The sequence below is a fragment of the Thamnophis elegans genome, chromosome Z (assembly GCF_009769535.1).
Source record: "Thamnophis elegans isolate rThaEle1 chromosome Z, rThaEle1.pri, whole genome shotgun sequence".
NCBI lineage: Eukaryota > Metazoa > Chordata > Lepidosauria > Squamata > Colubridae > Thamnophis > Thamnophis elegans.
The window spans coordinates 107,005,870-107,026,353 of record NC_045558.1 but is presented as its reverse complement, the minus strand read 5'-3'; the positions used below and the strand labels follow the sequence as shown (position 1 = coordinate 107,026,353).

Below are 20,484 nucleotides of genomic sequence, written 5' to 3'. Positions count from 1 at the left end.
AAGAGTTCTACTCCCCCTCTCAACCTGAAAACATGGATGTGGGCATGGCCAACGCTTGACTCATCCAGCCTGCTGGCTGAGAGCGTGGAGAGGAGCCTGAGGGAGAAAAGGTGATAGGATAGGTGGGGTTTCTGTGGGGCAAGGCTGAGGGAGTGAAGGGGAAGGGATAGGGGAGGATTTGGTGGGGCAAGGCTGAGGGAGTGAAGGGGAAGGGATAGGGGAGGATTTGGTGGGGCAAGGCTGAGGGAGTGAAGGGGAAGGGATAGGGGAGGCTTCTGTGGGGCAAGGGTTGAGGGGAAAGAAAGGGATAGGAGAGGGGAGTATTTGGTGGGGCAAGGCTGAAGTGAGAGAAGGGGTTAGGATAGGGGAGGCTTCTGTGGGGCAAAGGCTGAGGGAGAGAAGGGGTTAGGATAAGGGAGGCTTCTGTGGGGTAAGCCTGAGGGAGAGGAGAGGTCGATGGTAGCTACTCATTAATTTAAGTGTCGATTTATCAAGCCTGATCACATAGTTTTGTTGCAGAGCAGGGGTATTCAGCTAGTGTGTGTGTGTGTGTGTGTGTGTGTGTGTGTGCATTAGATTTGCTGAATCTGAAGATTTTCTAAATCAATCTCTCTCTCTCTCTCTCTCTCTCTCTCACACACACACACACACACACACACACACACACACACACACACACAGCTTTCCTGAGCCTTTTCACTGAATTGACATACAGTAGTATATCTATTATTTCTAGAGAATCTAATGCATGGTTCAATCAAAGTAGACACATTATGCCTGTATTTTTCTGCTATAACTGACATGCAAGAAGCCATAAAGAGAAAATTATTCAAAGCAGCCTAATTAGTCCTAAACATCTTCCGGTTATGGTCCAGTTGTCTACTAAATTTCATGGCATCCAGATAAGCTGTCCTCTCATCTTCCTCCACCCACCCAGACTCATAATTTGACATGGTTTCTTATCAGAAAATGTTTTCTTCAGTAGAAAAAGACAGAATAACTGTATAATGTATTTTGGTTGATAGTGGTAGCAGTACCCTTTGATTCTGGCATCCATTCTGACTCTGCCTTGGATGGATTATTTTTAATTCTTTCTTTTCAACAGGGACATAATCCTACCATCAAGGTATTCTTGGGGAGAACAACTGCCCTAAGCACCATTTGTAGAGGGGCATCAAAGGCTAATACAATATTTGCAAATTGATTAAATTAATTTTATTCAGTTAGCAAATAATCTCAACGTCTTTGACTTTGGGGCTCCTCCACAAATAGAGGTTTATTGGGATACTGACTTCAAAGGGTGATGGGAAAACATTCTCAGATGAATATTCTGCCCTTGGCCTTTCAAGAGTCTTGAAAAGGCTTTGCATACCATTTTATTTCCATTCCCTTGATGAGGCTATTCATAATCACCAGGGAACGGAAAGGCAAACAGTATGTTCTCTACAGCCCTTCATTCTTCCAATCTAAAAAAAAAATGAGCGATTGACTTTCTGTTAGATCCTGTATGCATGATCAAGTCAATATATGACTCATATTCTTACTTTTGGGCTCTTCTTTCTTCACATCTTTTGGCTCTGCTTTCTTCACTTCTTTCTTCTTTGCTGCTGTAGAGGAATGAAAAGACAGCAGATCAGGAAAAGTGGGCACAACGAGGCAATCCATGTCCTCCAATCACATGCAAATATGGCAAGCGACTAGTTGGCCTTCAGAGGCTATTCTGTTCCTGTGATCATGCCCAAAATTTGGGACCAAGTACCCATTTTGGATGGCATTTTTTTTCCTATCCTCCCCTTGACAGTTTAACAAGTTGATCAGTAAAATATCTGAAGTGCTGTAAGCAAAGGGGAGATGAGACATGACTTGGCAAGAAGAAACAGAATTTTCTCTAGCATCTTTGTAAGCCGCATGAGTCAGCTTTAAAATCCAGATTCCTTATGTCTTATACCAGGGGTGTCAAACTCAAGGCTCAGGGGTTGGATCCGGCCTGCAGGATGCTTAGACCTGGCCCGTGGGGCCATCCTGGAAACAATGAAGGACCAGCTCGCAAGGCCTTGCCAGTGAAAATGGAGCTCCATTTTTTCACTGGCAGAGCACTCAAGCCACCACAGACACCCCCAACATGAATGATGTTAAACTGAACATGGTCCCCGGCCACGCCCCCCCCCCCCAAGGTCAAACACAACTGTGATGCAAACCCTCAATGAAATCGAGTTTGACATCCCTGTCTTACCCAGATCTTGTACGTAGCTGCAAGTTATGAGCAGCTGTATGTGGCCTGGTAAAGTGGAACATTGCAGCATGATGGTCATTGTTCTGGATTTCTACTGCACTCTACACTCTTCGTTTTTATTGTTTATGATTGTATTAATTATCATTTTATGGCCACTGCATGCACTCAGTCTTGGATAAGCTATATATAGGAATTATCCTTTCTTCTTTTTTAATAATTCTGCAAATCTAATGCAAAGAGTTGCTCTAAACATACTAATGCATGATTCTCCTCTGTAGGTGATGCATTTTGGCTATATAAATAACAATACTATCTGAAGACTAAAAATGACATGAATTTTATTATCAGAGAATGTTCATAAAAACATTATTTTGAGAAGGAAGATGAAGGAATAATATTCTAGGAAGAAATCTCGCTCATTAAGAGAAAGTTTGGAGAGAATAAGGTAAGGTAAACCTGTGGAAAATCTGCCATCCTGTTTTTTCAATAAACCTGAAATCACACATTTGCATTGTGAATTCAAGATGAGCTCTTCATCATTTATCTTGATGGAGTTATTTGTACAAACTGTCTTTTAAAAAATTTAAATGAAGGATAAAGAACAGCCTCCCAACTCTGTTGTCTTTAAATTAACATTTTAAACATAAACTATTCAATGCAGCAGCAGTAATATTATTAACCATAATAATTAACTAAGAATGAAAACTATCGTAAACCTGTTCATTCACTTAGTTAAAATAATGAATATTATTCTTTAGTTTATTTTTGTGGATATACCGTATTATTCACAAAATAATGATAGGTATTTCTCTGGAAGCTTGGGGAGAGGGATTATTTAGAGATCTCTCTGCATTTTATGCCAATAGCAACCATGTGAAGGGAAAAAGCTTGGCCCAAAATCACTTAGTGTGACTTTCAAGGGCTGAGAGATGTAATGTTGGATCTTTCTGTTCCTATTCCAACACCATAATCCTTATGTGAGTATTAATATTTAATCAAACTATGCTTTTCTTGGGGCCCAATAATTTATCAGAATGCTACTCTGGATCATATGGTCCTTTGGGGAAAATTGTATTTATCTGAGTATTTTAAAGGATGGATAAGCATAATGGAAGGCAATATTATTAGCTATCTCCATTGACAATGATGAAAATTTTAATGCAATACCAAGTGTAAGATAACCAAATGGAGAAAAATGGGATTAGAACAACCACAACAAAATAGCTATCACTCTGTGCATCCAAGCATACTCCATCTCTGTGATAATCAGCCTTTTGATTGCTAATCTAATCTTGAATTGGACAACACAAAGACCTATTCCCACTGCTGATCCTTCCATCCATCTTTGAGCCAATAGAAAAGTATATTTTGCTTTATTGTTATTTATTAGATTTTTGTATCCTGCCTTTATATCATTATGACATTAGCTGTTCCCACTGTTGATTCCTATCCTGCCTCTAATGTTTTAACTGCATTAACTGTGACTGCAGTAATCTCGGTTCTTTCTACTGAAAGGAGGGGAATTTTTTATGTTATTTGAGGGTGTCCTTGGATAGTGTTTGTATAAGACTGAAATAATTACTTAAATACTACTGTGGCTAAGGAGAATTTAAGAGTTTTTCACTCGTGGCCTGGGGACAAGATGAAGGCTTTGTTATGGAAATGTGGTTAAAAAAACATTATTGAGGCTTGTTTGTGCCATGGTTACCTGTAAATGTATAAAGGCTCAAAGACAAATATGAATTTAGAAAGGCAGGAACTTTAGAACAGTGCAAACATTTTAGCTGCCAATAATAGTACAACACATAGAGTAAAGCATGTTTAGATGAATTCAACAATTAAATTTAATAGCATGCCTCAGTACAGTTGCCTTTTATTCTTTTATCTCAGCTGGCGTTTGATTAATCCCTCCTAAGGGAAATATGCTTTTCTTTCTTTCACACATAAGAATTGCTTTTGGCTAGATTATTTCTTTATTTCTGATTCTTTGATGTCTAAAATTAAAGCATATAACATTATAATTTCAAATCATGCTTCTCTGAAGCTTATTGTGTTATCTGGAGAAAATTGCAAATACTCTTTAAGTGGTTTCTTTGCTGCAAAGATCTCTAAAGCAAATGGAACAAAAAATGGCAGATATTTTTCTAAAAAGAGACTTTCACTGATTGTTGTCTTTGGCATAGGACAGTACCATGGGAACCCATGGGGCGGAGTCAAAAAACCTCAAGCTAGTAGTTGTGATTATGCAAACAAACCACAGCTTGTTTTTTTACACACATCAAGTAATGTATTTAAAAACAGACCACGGTTTTAACTGCACTGTTAAACCTATCACCTTGTCTTTTTTTGACCTTGAGTATTGCTAAAATATTTATTCAAATCATTTACTTGTTTATTTTATTTGTTTGTTTATTATTTATTTATAAAATTTATTGTCTGCCCATCTTACCATAGGGTAATTCTGGACAGCTGACACACATATAAACTAAAACATAAAAAGTTTCAATCAAACATTAAAACCAAGGACACATGGGGAGTGTGGAGGTGGAAGGGGGTGCAGGGGGATCTCTTTTTACCCGATCAATCACTTTTATTGTGCTGCTCCCCTTCTGAGGTCCCAAGCTGACTGGTAAAATCATGTCTTTAGGCCCTTACAAAAAGATAGGGCATTTGGGGCCAACCTCAAATGGGAAACAAGAGAGCAGGGGAAACAGCAGAGAAGGCCTTCCATCTGGACCTTGCCAAGCAGAATAATTAGACTGAGAGGACCCCCAGCATGCCTCCTCTGCCAGCACAAGTGGTACGGGCCAATCCCAGTGGACTGAATATCATGCTATTTAAATTGATTAAACCAGTGGTTCCCAACTTGTGGTCTGCAGACCCCTGGGCAATTGCAATGTCATCACAAGGGATCTGTGAAGGCTTGAAGAAATGTTATGATTTAAATCTTAAGTCTTGGTGATCCAAAACCAAAAGGATATTCAATAGGAGATCGTGGTGAAGAAAAGACTGAGAACCAATGGGTTAAATTTATATTTTTAAAGAACAAAATAAATTATTTTTATTGGGGTTTTTTTCATCCTAGCCATCTCTTGAAGGATGTAAATCTAAGCACAAACGTAACAAGCTCTATATTTCCAAGACAGAAATTTACTATCTTGAACAAAGCAATGATATTAGGAAAGGGAGAGAAATCTTGCAAGTTATTGTTTTATAGACTTAAAAAGAAAATCCCTGAGCAATGAAATATTGTACCATCTGTTATAACATCATTAATCAATTTTTGTTTAAAATGTATTCTGAATTGTAACATATTTGTTTTTGCAGATAAGATAAATTCCTTTATACAGAAATGTGTTTTGTCACATTTACCAGAGATTCAAGCTACTAATTTTATTTCACCTCTTTTGCTTTAAAAAATGTCACTACAATTAGATCTATTAAACTGAAAATATCCTGCTTCTGATAGTTTTCCAGTTGAGTGATATAAAAAGTATATTGGGTTTCAGCCTCTTTTTGTTCAAGATCTATACTGAAGCGTTTTCGAATAAATTATTTCTAAAGAGGGAACAATTCCAGATTTTTCTAAATCAGGAAATTATATTACTAATTATATGTTCTAACAACTGAGAAATGTGGAGATTTTTAGTTATTTTATCCCTCAAAACAGAGGGTACCTTTCTAACTATGATGATCCAGATCAAGCTCCATTTATAGAGGACTGTCAAGTTTCAGGCAGTATCAGATTTTTATTGTTTTTATTTTAATTCAAAATAAGTAAGATCCAACAGCCATAATTTCTAAGAGTGCTCAGAAAACTTTTGTTATATTCATTTGCAGACAGTGCAGTCAGTTTGATTTTTTTTTTGTTTCTATAAAGTTTTATATTTGGAGTTGATAGATTTATTCAATGTCCAAATCATTGAAGAATTTACTAACAGTATACCCTTACTGTAGATAAATTTATGTTGAGGAACACCTCATGGTTGCCCTCCTTTTCTTTTAATTTAGTTTAGGACTTCTTGCTATTCACTCAAATCCATCCAATGGGGCAGCTTTCAACCCACAAAAGATCCACTAACTTTTGAAGGCAAATTCTTCCAGTCTCTGTTGGTCAACGTCATACCAGAAATTCTGAATATATCGGTGGAATTATTATAGGCTGAATAGAGTATACATTTTGTTTCACCTTGATGGTATTTTAGATATTTTAAACTAGATTTTTTTTGTTCCTAATCTTAATCTCATTATTTAGGAATTTGAGGTCCTTTCTAGTTACTCTGTGTACTGAAGAAAATCAGACTAGATGTCATTGGCTCCCAATAATAAAATATAATGGTTTCAATACAATAGTTGTCCATGATATTGAAGGAAGAAAGCTACATTTGTGTATGATGATAAAAAAATTGGAGTCTACTAGCACTTTTCCAGCTAATCTTTTTTAAAGACATAAGCTTTCACAAGTTGTATCTCACTTCATGAACACCCATGACACTCCATAATAAATCTCAAAGTGATTATTTAAGGAAAATAAAACATTAACAGCATTACTCAGTGAAAAATTGTTGAATAGGTATGTACTGTATGAGAAGGTTTAAGGAATCTCAGAAAATGCTTACAAACACAATCGGTTTTTAATATAGTACCATGATTAATTCATAAGTTATTGGTAATTTTCCATGAAACCTATGTTATTAATTCTTCTTGCCCTCCCGCTGTCCCCAACGTTTCCCCTTCACCTTACACCAATTTATATCCAGTCCAGCGAAACTACACATGACAAAGTGAGCCGGAACACAAGAAAGCTTATTCTGTTTAATTAAAATCATTAGTTGGAAAAAAATGCTAGCAGAGTTGGGGTTTATTGTCTACTTATCTTGATATAAGAATACTGAGGAACCCATCTCAATTTATAAAAAAAAATTTACTTCTATTTTGATACAAATGAATAAAAAAACTAGACAAATTATCTAGAATTCTCTGGAGTATTTGGGATAACTAATGGATTCAGCACTGAATGTGGGATATTTGCTATATGTTTATTTCATTGCATATTTACATGATATTTTACATATATATTCCTTTGGCAAACTTTTACTTTTATAAATTACAACGGTCTATTAAAAGAGATACCTTAAACTTTCCACACTTATACGTTTATAACTGGGCATCTATCCTATCTTTGGTTACTGACTGGAGTAAGCAACTTTAGAATTTAGCTCCTCTTGGACTCAGCTTGAGAGTTATTATCTGACCCCACTGAAACCCTGGCAGGTATTGTGCAGGTATCAATTTCAACACCTATACTTAATACTGCAAGACATATATAAAAATATTACTGCTCAGCTTTGACCCATTTAGCTGAGAAGGCTGCATTATAAGCCTAGTTTTATTTCTTTATTTTATTTTATTTTTTTTATTAACAAACATGTAAAATAAACACACACAAAACTTAGACGTACACCATATTTACACAATACAATATGAACAGGAGCTTCCTGTTCTTTCTAATAGCAATTATCAATTGATACCGCTCACCTTATATTATTTCCCCTTCTATTGTATTTCATTTGGATTTCACCGTTCTTAACCTTCTTATTTTACTTATTTTTTTTGAGTTTTGTTATATTCCTTTATTGATTCTTGTTCTTTCCTCCATCCACCTATACCATTTATCCCATATCTGGTAGAATTCTGATTCTTCTTTTCCCTGGATTTCTTTAGTTAGTTTGTCCATTTCAGCACAATCCATAACCTTTCTTATTATTTCATCTTCGCTTGGAATTAATTTTTTTTTTCATTTCTGGGCAAAGGCAATCCTTGCCGCCATAATTATATGTAGTATTAAATACTGGATTTCTTTTTTGTATTTTGCAGACATTATTCCTAATAAAAAAACTAAAGGTTTCCATTCTATTTTAATTGCCTCCAGCCTTTTCAAAAAAAAAAAAAAGCCTCCTCACAGGTCCACCATAAATGGTAATATGTTCCGTGTATTGATTCGCATTTCCAACATTTTGGGGAGGTATTTGTTACGATTTTAGCTAACCTTGTTGGTGCCAGGTGCCATCTGTAAAACATATTGTACTGGTTTTCCTTGTCCCATAAGGCTAGTTTTAAAATAGCTTCCAAATCTGTTTTTTTCCAATGAACTGGGCCACTAATTATGTTATTACTTTTCATCAACACAACTTTGAATAAGCTGTTTTTAAAACTTCATGGAATTAAAAATGTGTTTGAGTTAAATCTCAGTATATTCAACTTGCTCTGAACTACACTATCTGCTCAAGATATATATATATTCCTGACTGAGTTACAAATATTTGGAATCTATCAAGATTTCAAGAACTATGGATAACTTTTGCAGGAATTGGACAAAGGAACTATGCAACCCTGGAAGGTGAATTATATATTGAACTGAGGAATATTGTTGATAGCATAGCTTCCAATGGTCCTTGTGGGGCTGGCCTCAGAAGAAACTCAGAAGCTGCAACTGATCATATCATACCAAATATGCCAGCTGTATTGTTAGGAAGGCAAATCTACCACTAAAGAATAACCTCAATATTACAATTAGTTCTAACTGGTTTCTAGGCTTATTGTACAGCTCTACATGGAATTCTCCTGGAGATATCAGGAACAGATATCAGAGCTGACTCTGACTGACTATTTTCACCCACTCTGTACAACTCTTCAGAAGTGCAGCAGCATAAAAATCAAAGCACTAAAATAAACTGATTAAAACCATCAAAAACCAATGAGACTTTGACCTTGACTCTAGTGCAGATGACTTTGAATGACAGGAGGTGTTAGCTACTAATATAATTTTATATTTGTCCTTTCTTTGTTACGTGGTTTACTCTGCTTCATTGAAACCTATCCCAAATCTCAATTACTCAGTGCAATTCACAAATAAATGAAATTTTTGAAATAGTGCTTTTTCAACAAAGGAAGCAAAAAAAACCAAGTTCTTTAAGTAATGCGGGCAACTTCTTTAGAGTTCTGTTTTCAACATTATTTGAAGACCTTTCCCTTCAATTTTTATTGCTTTAGTTATTAATTTCGTGGTTGTGTGCATCTTTTAATGTAGTTGCATGCATTGATGCTTTTCAATACATGTGGATAATAGAATAAAACAGACAATATACAAAGTTTAAATTCTTTAAGCATTCTTGCTTCAAAGGAGTGAATAAAAGCATTAGTATTCCTCACATAACCTATAGTAAAGCTATCTTCCTTCCCCTCCTATTATGTAGCTGAATACTAAGCAAGATTTTAAATGGAGCAATACACAAATGCTAAAAAGGTGTTTTAAGCAAGTCTGGATATTGTAGGGTTTGTTTTTTTACAAAGTTTGATGAGTGCTACAACACAGCACACAAATCCCCAAACTTGACTTAATATCACACAACTGTTGTACTCACATTGCTCTAGTGAAAATACTTATAGATGCTAAAATATAAACAAAGTAAAAATAAATTCCTTGTTGAGTCATTTCCTGGTGACTTGGAGACAAGTCCATATAGTTTTCATGGCAACACTACAAAAATAGTTTTCCATTGCCTTCATCTGTAAACTACTCAAATCCACTTTTAGCCTGGTCTCACATCATGTGCATGTTGACATGAATCACATAGGCAACAGTATTTAGGATGATCAAAAGACAAGATTTGATCTTGCACCTAAATATTTTCCCACATTAAGATCATCCATGTCCCAGATATGTGAATGCTCTCAAATTCCAAGTGTCTCTTATCTATTGCTCCCTTGCTGAATCCCTTTATTCCCTTGCTGAAATTTTCCACAGCATTCCATGCTTTTCATTCGTAAGGACCTCCCTTCCAAATGATCAAATTTGGAAAAACTCTGTTTGGTCTCAAAAATCCCTACTTCAATTGTTCCTTCTAGATTTTGTCCCATCAAGGAACAAAATCTAGAAGGAATAATTGAGATATGAATTTTTGAGACCAAAGAGGATATTTGTAGGACAATAGGGTTTGAATGATGGTGAGATGAACAGGTGAAACCATTCTTGTCTGGGATTAAGTGTCACACAACAGCCAATGATTGACTAGCTGTAACCTAGGAACCATTTTTTGCTTATTTGTTTATTCAATTTATATGGCCATCCATCTCACACAACCTATGATGAACAATCATAAAATCAGTTAAAACCAATGACTGAACAAAAGCTGTTATTCCAACTCCAAGCGGTTACAAGCAAAAGCAGACAAACAAATGCAAATTAGAGTAATTATAAAACATAGTTTGCTTATTCCTTAGGAATTACAATGTGATTTTGAGATTCAAGGCAGCTTAAAATATTTTAGCCATATTTGTGTCCAAACCATTTAAACCCAGAATATTGGATTAAAGTTAACCAAGAATCCATTAATTGCAAGTTTGTACTTCTTGACCTTTTCTTTGGGTCAAGAGGTGTCTACTAAATTCAGTTACTGTAAAATATACTGTAAAATATCTTAAAATAAATGCATCAGCTGAAGTGACAGGATGGGATACTTTTTCTATTAAGACCATAATGCCCCTATATTTTAAACAGGAACCCCAGCTGGTTCCTTTCTTTCCCATGTAGCCAAACCCCTTATTATTGCTACTTGTTCTGAGTTATTATATTTTTGAGGATTATACTCAAAGGATAAACTGAGGTTTTTAAACTGCAGATTGTGATCTTAAATTAGCTAGCAGACACACATACATTTTGTTTTAGCTTTATTGCTGCAAACATAAGGTGACCAGACGTCCCGCTTTTGGCGGGACACCCCCGCTTTTGAATGCATTTTCCCGCATCCCGCCCGCCTTTTTAAAAGGCACGCTTTTTTTGGCGCTCGCAGCTCCCGCCCATCAGCTGCTAGCTTGCTGGGCTGGCTCATCGTTCTGTTCTCTATCCTACCTACCTACAAATTTAAGCCAGCCCAGCCTGCCGCTCACTGACTGGATTGGCCTGGACTCCAGCCAATCAGTGAGCTGGCTGGAATGGAAAACGCGGTGTGCTTAAAGTTTTCCATCCCAGCCAGCTCACTGATTGGCTGGAGTCCGCTTAGCACGCATGCACCCCCCTCCTCTCTGCCCCCCCTCTGCAACCCCGGATACCCTCTGCCGCCGTGCCTGAAGCATGGGAGCGCTCACCAGCCGGCAGAACGCCGGAGTGGAAGAGGTGGATGTCCCGTCCAATTTCCTCTACAGATACCCCCCAAAATCTGGTAAGACGGAGCAAGCGGGGGGGGAAATATGCGAGAGGTTTGCGGGGAGTCCCGCCTGGCAGGGTTTTGCGCGCGCTCCGTACTCTGAGTTGAGGGAATGGCGAGCAGCGGCTGCAACCCCAGAGTTCGGCTAGGCGAGAACTTTAAGGCGAGCAGCGGGACGGACCCTTGCTGTCAATCTCCCCCCCCCTCTTGTGCCTTTTCGCAGCCGTCCCATCGTTCTCCCGCCAGTGGGGCTGCTCCTGTGATCCCCCCCCGTGGCTGCGAAGGAGTTTCCCGAGAGTTTTAGAGGGTCAGGAGTACGACCCTCATTGCAACGTCGCCATTTGCAAGCTCCGGCTGCTTGGGAGGGTGGTTATTTATTTATTTTTTTCTTCTTGCTTCCGCTTTCTTGCCGGCTTGCAAGGATTGTGGTGGCGGCTTGGATGGAAATAGTGACATTCGTGGCATCGCGCTTGGGGTTAAAAACTGCTTTTCGTTCGCGGCAGCAACTGCTCTTTGAGAATTCTTGCTTGAAAAAACAGGACTCCCTCACGCGGTCCTGAATTGAGGTCCATCTCCCTCCACCCCTAATTAAAAAGCCCCTGGTAAATTCTTGCCTGTCCTGTGCCACTTGGCATGCCTGCCTGTTTAGTTGTTATTGCGCTGATTGAATTCTAAAATACCCCATCAATCTACCCCATCCGGAGGTGGCGGCAAGAGCAGCGCGTTGTTGTTGTTGGGGCCAGCCTGCTCGTCCATGGCTGGAGCCGTCGTCGCGGGCGTTAGGGACCTTCCGTTCTTCCTCCGCACCTCGCCCGAGCAGTCCTTACAGTCGCTGCCCGGCTCCAGCCATGGACGAGCAGGCTGGCCCCAACAACAACAACGCACTGCTCTTGCCGCCACCTCCGGGTGGGAAGCAATCACGCCTGTGCGGCCCCTGTGCTGCGGTGGGAAGCGAGTCTGCAAGGCTTGGTTGCTTCCCATCCGGAGGTGGCGGCAAGAGCAGCGCGTTGTTGTTGTTGGGGCCAGCCTGCTCGTCCATGGCTGGAGCCGTCGTCGCGGGCGTTAGGGACCTTCCGTTCTTCCTCCGCACCTCGCCCGAGCAGTCCTTACAGTCGCTGCCCGGCTCCAGCCATGGACGAGCAGGCTGGCCCCAACAACAACAACGCACTGCTCTTGCCGCCACCTCCGGGTGGGAAGCAATCACGCCTGTGCGGCCCCTGTGCTGCGGTGGGAAGCGAGTCTGCAAGGCTTGGTTGCTTCCCGCCACTGCCGCTTCCCTCGTCCGTCTCGATTGCTGGAAGCAGTAACAAATGGCGCGTCTGCTCCGCTGTCAGCGCCTTGACAGCCACCCCAGCCGGCGGCTACCGGGCCTCGCTGGAGTCAATTGCAAAACCGCGTTCAGCGCTTTGAGGACTTGAGGCATCTTGGGAAATGCAGTTCCCTATCGGAAAGAATGGAGTAGCTGCGAATTTGTAACAACAGAAGATAATAACTTGGTGCTTCGCAGGTTACGAAAATCTCAAGTTTGATTTGCACACTGTTTTTTAAAAGTTAGATAAAGAAATTATGCTGTGAAAGCGACTAGAAAGCCTCCCCTCCCCTTCCTGTGTGCGAGAAAGGGAAGGAGAGGAAGGAAGGAGGGAGGGGGGAAGGAAAAAGAAGAAGGGAGGGGGGAGAAGATGGAAGGAGAAAAGATGGATGGAAGGAGAAAGAATGGGAGGAGAAGGAGGAAGATGGAAGAAAAAAAGAAGAAAAAGAAGAAGGGAGGGAGAAAAGTGGGAAGGAGGTAGGAAGAAAAGGGGAAGAGAGGGAAAGAGCAGAAAGACAAAGAGGATGAAGTTGATAGGCAAGAGGAAAGAGGAAGGAAGGAAAAAAGAAAAAGGGAGGGAGAGAGGAAAGAAGAAAAGATGGAACTAGAAAGGAAAGAAGGGAGGGAGGAAAGGGGAAGACAGGGAAAGAGCAGAAAGACAGAGAAGGTAAAGGTAGATAGGCAGAAGGAAAATAGGAAAGGAGGGAAGGAGGAAGGAACAGAAGCGAAGAGGAAGAGAGAAATGGAAAGAGCAGAAAGACAGAGAAGGTAGATAGGCAAAAGAAATGAAGCTGAAAGAATGGAAGGAGGAAGGAAGAGAAAAGGAGGAAGGGAGTGAGTGAGGAAAGAAGAGAGGATGGAAGGAGAAAGGAAGGGAGGGAAAGAGCAGAAGACGGATAAGGTGAAGATAGATAAGCAAGAGGAATGAAGGAAGAAGTGAGGAGTCTCGGGGAGGGGGAAAACATTTAGTGACCAAAGTTACAATGGCATTGAAAAAAGTGACTGATGACCATTTTTCACACTTAGCGACCGTTGCGACCATTTTTCACACTTAGCGACCGTTGCAGCATCCTCATGGTCACGTGATCAAAATTTTGTTTGGCAACAGATTCGTATTTATGCTGGTTTCAGTGTCCTGGGGTGACCTTTTGACAAAAAAAATTTTTTTTAATCAAGCCCCCCCCCCCCCCCCGGTCAAAGGCGTCCCTCTTTTCCAATCTGAAAATCTGGTCAGCTTATGCAAACAACACATTGAAATAGCACCTAATTGCATAACAAATTATTTCCCAGGTAGGATCCTTTAAGAAATGTTGAGCTAAAATTCTCATCATTTCAATGGTAACCCTGTTGGATCTAATGTGAGATTTTGTCTAAAATATGTGAATTGGACTACATTGTTTTAATGTCGGTCAAAAACGTTAAAAACATTGCTTTTCTAATTAATATAAAATAACTTTCTACATATGAAAAATTACTATACAGTCTCCTACTGATCTTAATGCAAAGATATTCATTTTTCCATGTGGTATATGTGGTACATTTTCCTGTGTGATATTTTAAAAAGCTCTGTTCAAAATCAATCTCTTAAGAAAATAAAATATAATGAGCAATTTGCCATTTCCAGGTAATTTATGGAATAAAAAAGATCAACAGCCATTTTTAACAGGTTTATTAAATATGAAGGCTAACTATTAATTGCATGATTTATTTTAGATTTATACATACATACATACATACATACATACATACATACATACATACATACATACTGGAACCAAATTCTCCAGCTCCAATCTCTCTACCAAGAGATTTATTATTCCATCTATAGAGCACCCACATTTTTTTTAAAAATATTTTTTTCTTCACAATGCTTCCCTCCTCAGGCCATTTTGTGCAATATCAACTTAAACTAGTTGGCTAAATTAGGAAAAAATGGATTGTGATGTTTAATCACAAATCACCAAGATCTGTTTTGACTTAAGAACCTGAGATATGAGTAAACGTCATAGTCAGGCAAGTCTCTCTCTCTCTCTCTCTCTCTCTCTCTCCTCTCCCTCCCTCCCTCCCTCCCCCCCCCTCTCTCTCTCTCACACACACACACACACGTATATAACTATGATGGTTGCAATTACAAGGATCAGTCATATGTCTCCTTGTTCACCATGACTGTAATTCTGAATGGTCGCTGAATGAGCGGCTGTTAAATGAGAATTACCTGTAAAGATGCCTCCAATTCACCAAGCAACATATTTTTTTAAAAAATAAGCATTACTTTAATATAGGATAATTGTTAATTTTATTAATACTAGTATTTTAATAGAATTTGGAAAAGAAGCAACTGACTGACAGTCATTTATAATATTGTTGCACAGATTAATTCAATGATTGAGTGATTGATTCATCAAGCACACTATGGTTTATCTAACAAGGCAGCAACCCTTTCAATGGGACAACATTTATCTGAACTTCTCTACTGGATTTACTTATGAAATGTATTATAATCCACACAGAGAAGGTAGAACCTGGAGATTACATAAACCTCTAGGAGTTCATGAACATATATTCCAGCCCGTTTTGGATCATTTTGTTTTAAAACAATGGCTCTCTAATTGCTTATCCTCCTACAAAAAGCAAAGAACTAATCTCTTCCCTCAAGTCAGGATTCATAAGATTCCCCATGTGCTGTTCTGGTGCATGGACAAAGTGCAGATCATCAAGCAATTGCAAGCCATCTCAACAGATGGGGATTAGGAGATGAAGACCATTCAGAGATGTTTGAGCCCAAGCACCTCTCATTTTAGAAAGCACAGTCTCTTGCATTACCCCGGGGCCCAGTCTACTTCCTTTTAAGCGCTACATCTGCCCTCTATGCCTCCCAATAAAGCTACCAGGATGAGTCCTTTCTCACAGCTTGTCTGACCCCTAATATAGCCTGGTGTCAGAGTGCTGAGCCATCACCCAAAGTGATCACTAATAACACAGCAGGAGCAATGTCCCCGCCTCCACCCCCATCCCACCGGAAGGTTGGTCCAGCTGTCGCATGGGCTTTGCCAGGTCGTGCCTGTTCAGCTCTGACGGAGATGCTTTGCATAGTTCAGGAGGCTGATGAGAGACTTGGAACTCACACAGAAGTCCCTGGGAGAAAGCTTCTCTTCTCTCTACCTATCCACTCATTAAATCCGGTTCGTTCTTTATTTCAATTCACTGCCCTGAATGCCTCTGAGACATTACACAGAGGGGAATGATTTGATAGGACTCAGATCCCCATTTCTTTTGGCCAGAGAAACTAAAACTTAATACACTACAGCTTTTCCCTCTGAACCTCTAAACTTTGGTTTTTTGGGGCAACATGGCCAGCTGATTTCCTGTAACCAAATCACAGGGGTCCAATTTTATGAAGACAGTAGTCCGTCTTGTCTTAAAGGGCTGTCTATTTCAACTCTTGTTTAAAAATAAAAAATATATATAAGAAGGGAAGGCAGCCATCAGGTCCAGAGTTGCCCATCAGCAGTTAGCATCTGGTCACTGCCTCATGCCATTCATGCCTTTATTTATTTAAATACATTTCAATTACAGTACTTCTGTTCTACACGTACATCTCTGTACATAGAATAGCAGAGCTGCATTTTATGCAACTCTGTAGCCTATTGGGTGGCAATGACCATTCTAATGGACTGCTCTCAATGAGTCACTGCTCTCAAAACTCTATAAGAATAATGGAAAAATTTTTTTTCCATAAAGCCATTAAGTGTATCTGAATGGTACTTGTGTGAGTCAGAATTTGGAAGAGGAGGAAGAAGTGCTTCCAGTGAATTGTGCGTCTATGTAAAACATATTTATTTGGCATGTTTTATGGGAAAAAGAGGCTTATTATCAGTCCAGCCAGAAAAGACATATACTAGGTACTTATACATACTCCAGCCTGACCATTTTCCTTTTAGCTACTCAAAATGATGATTATGTAATTTAAAAAAAAATGTTGTTTGATTGCGGAAAAATAAAACCCTTCTGATTTTTTTTTAAAAATGGACTTGAATACTCAACAGGCCAATTGTGCTCAGAAAGTAAGAAGGTAGTTAGTTTGATAGCTTATTAGTAACCTTGACTATCACTAAGTGTTGTATCTTTTTATTCTCAATGAATGTATTTTTATTCCCCTTATGTACTCTGAGAGCATATGCACCAAAGACAAATCCTTTGTGTGTCCAATCACACTTGGACAATAAAAAATTCTATTCTATTCTAGTCTGGTCTACTTGGATGGGAAATTATCAAAGAAATATTAGGCTTTAACCTAGAATAAGAAATTTTTAAAAAAAATGATCCAGAGAAGACAATGACATCAAGAAAGTTTGCAAGGATGTGAGAGTTAAATCACTTGTCTCTCATTTTATTGGGACTGATCCCTCGTGATAGCTCTGGATAGGTAGGCAAAATTCAGAAATGTTACTGTAGAATACAATCATTTGTATTTTGACAAAGGGCAAAGACAATTACAGAAGGTTGGTGGGTGGGTTGGTTGGTTGGTTGGCTGGCTGGCTTTTTAACAGTTTCTAAAGAGGAAGAAGAAAAGTCTTAAGGTCATGATTTCTAACTGTAAGTTCTCCCAATTTAATCATTTGCTTCCTAATATAAATATATGTGTCCCCTCACTCTGATTTAAAGGGTTCACTTAACTCAGTGGTTCCCAATGTGGGCCCACACCCCAAAGGGGGCAATTTGATTTTTAATGGGGACAATGTGAACCTTGTTTAAACCAGCTTAATGGTCTTTTAGGTTTCCTCTACATGAGTAGAGTTCACTTTTTAAGTAAAGTAAGAATTATAGGTCATGGGGTGGGGGGGCATCAGGATTTTAGAGATGCTTAGGTGGGGCATGGCCAAAAAAAGGTTGGGAACCACTGTCCTAAACGTACCCTGCAAACATGAAGCAGTAAGCAGAAGTAATATCTATGGCAGTGTTTCTGAATTTTAGCAACTTTAAAATGAATGGACTTCAACTGGCTGGCTGCGGGATTCTGGGAGTCCACACGTCTTAAAGATTCTCAACATCTGCCCATTAATTAGAAAGGAAAAACCCATCACCTTAATGGTAATTTCATTCCTTCATTTTATATCGGCAGATATAAAATGAGGCTCTTGAATCCTGGAGGAATATAGTGGTTTCTTTTGAACTGTTAATCATCCCCTCTTTTTAGCTTTAAAGGATCACAGTTTAGGATCTTCCATTGAATTTGGAGCTGGACTCATCAATAAAATACTTATGTTCTCGTGGGCTTTGTTTGGGAGACCTTAACTTAGAATGGTTCACTAATAGTTGCAGTGATCATATTTTCCCGGGGGTGGTGGTGGTAAAGGACAAACCTGAAAAGGGACATATCTCAAAAAGATTCATAAGGATAAAACATTGTAATTATTTATATTTATGTCTTTGCTTTACAAAGAATATATATAAATGTATTGTTAAAAGATAATTCAATTTCCATACTTTTCACATGCATGTGAAATACTGCATTGTAGTACCATTTTTACAGCAAACATTAAATGACCCAATTAAAGGACAAAAGTGAGTGTGAACAATAAATCAATCTAAAGGCAAATTTCCTGAAAGAAATAACTGTTCTTTATAATACTGGACATATCGTCACTGTATCTGTATCTCTTTCTCCTCTTCCCATTAGTGCTTCTTTGACCTTTCATGAGCTCCATGTCACTTTGCCTTTTGGGGGACCTTCTGCCCTATTAGGGCCACAGAAGGAGTAGGGTTTTCTGCCCAAGAAAGCAGACATGGCCAAGTTTATAATTAGCCCGCCCGGCTTTAGGCTGCTTTCGCTGAGCCCCTAAAGTAATTCAACCCACAAGCTGAAGATGAATCCCTTGGCATCAGCACTCTGATCAAGCTAGGCCTCTCAGTTTACTTTACTTGCTTCTTACCAAGGAGTTCACTTTCACCATTGCAAAATCCAGACATGGTTGCTTCAAATCCAGAAATGCAAATTATCCACTATGCAAGGTTTAAAGGGGAAGGATGCCACTCCAAATGTACAGATAAACCCCAGCAGCAAGTAATAAATGCAATAAAAATATACAAATAACTAAAAATATGCAGTGGTTCTCTATACTCTCTAAGCATGGATTCTCAATGCACACTCTGTCCTTACACAGACATCCAACTATGTGTGAATCCACGGAACTGAGATGAAACATGCAGATCATACACCTTTAGATTCATTTTCCTAGAATCTGAGTCTAATGCACGTTTCAAAATAAAGGTAAAGGTTCCCCTAGCACATATATGCTCAGCTCCATTTCAAAGCCGAAGAGCCAGTGCTATCCAAAGACGCCCTCAGGGTCATGTGTCTGGCATGGTGCATGCTTTCGAACTGCTAGGTTGACAGAAGCTGGGACAAGTAAGGGGAGCTCACTACTTTATGCAGTGCTAGGGATTCGAACCGCTGAACTGCTGACCTTTCTGATCGACGAGTTCAGCATCTTAGCCACTGAACCACCACATCCCTCATCTTACAATATAGATATTTCAATATGTTTCATTATTAACAGCATTGATCCTAGGCAACATCATTATGTACCTATACTCAGAATGCTTATCATAATAATCTCAAAGAAGTAAAATCAAAAAGTAGGCTCTCCTGTGTTTAAAACATAAAGCTCAAAACAAGAAAATTTGTATTTTCTTGTTTTTGTATTAAAAATCTCATGGTGATATATAATTCAGCTAAGAGGTACCGTGTTTTCCCGAAAATAAGACAGGGTCTTATTTTCTTTTTACCCACAAAATATGGCTTGGGCCTTATTATGAGGGGAGGGTTTATTGTTTTGGGATTGCCGGGCGGCTGCTCTCTTGCGAGTGGGCTCCCAAAGAGACGGGCACAGCCTCATGGGTGCATGGCTGTGTTGCGCTGTCACAGAAGCTCAACACAACAGCCATGAAGCAACCATGCTCATGAGCAGCCAACCCCCTATCCAACCAAGTACAGCACCATTCACTGACCTAGGGGTATCGCCAAGCTGCGTGAACGCTTGTTCGCCATCGCCCAGCTCCCGCAGCTTGGTGCCTTCGAAATGCCAGTGAATGGTGCTCTGCACAGCTGGAGAGGGAGGTTGTGTGAGCGGCTGTTCCACTCTCACTGATGCGCCTCCCAGCCTCACAATGCCCTGGCCCAGATCTCCCTGCAGTGCCTGGGCACCTCCGCTGCCACCGCCGCTACCACCACTATCCCAGCATGGCTTTTTCGGTGGCTTCCAAACCGAATCTTCCAGCAGTGGCCGCTCTGGGCGTATGCTCTATGCTTGTGGGCCAGCTGCCGGCAGAGCCAAGCAATGCGATCAACTTTGCCTCCCCCCTGGTTCCTTCAGCTTGGCACCTTTGGGACACTGCTAGGTTGGTGAGCAGTGTTCTGCCTGGCGGGAGGTGGGGGGGTTGTCCAGGGGGCTTATTTATGGGGGAGGGCTTATATTTTTGGCCACCAGAAAAATGTGGCATGGCCTTATTATCAGGACATGTCGTATTTTCTGGGAAATATGGTAGAATGGAATGCTATAGATTCAAATGTGCAAGTATTCCAGTTCTTACTACATTTTAACTCAGAATTGGATTTTGATTTTAAAACTTTATATGATCTTGGTTCCAATAACTATATGAAATAAAATTGGGCATCTACTCCAGCAGTTGTCTAAATCACATCAGTCATATAAACACCATTCTTCACACTGTTC

The 20,484-nt window shown here is 39.6% G+C and overlaps 1 protein-coding gene across 1 annotated transcript in view; it reads right to left on the bottom strand.

The window, feature by feature from the left end:
• The window catches only part of MYBPC2 (myosin binding protein C2), a 40,158-nt gene extending 37,846 nt beyond the window's left edge, over nucleotides 1-2,312 (bottom strand). Inside the window, exons 1-2 of the mRNA XM_032235950.1 lie at nucleotides 2,234-2,312; nucleotides 1,545-1,607 (exon numbers count right to left, since the gene is read on the bottom strand). Of these exons, the coding sequence (XP_032091841.1) occupies nucleotides 1,545-1,607; nucleotides 2,234-2,312 (142 nt within the window). The remainder of the gene's footprint in view (nucleotides 1-1,544; nucleotides 1,608-2,233) is intronic.
• Between the last annotated feature and the right edge of the window lie 18,172 nt (nucleotides 2,313-20,484).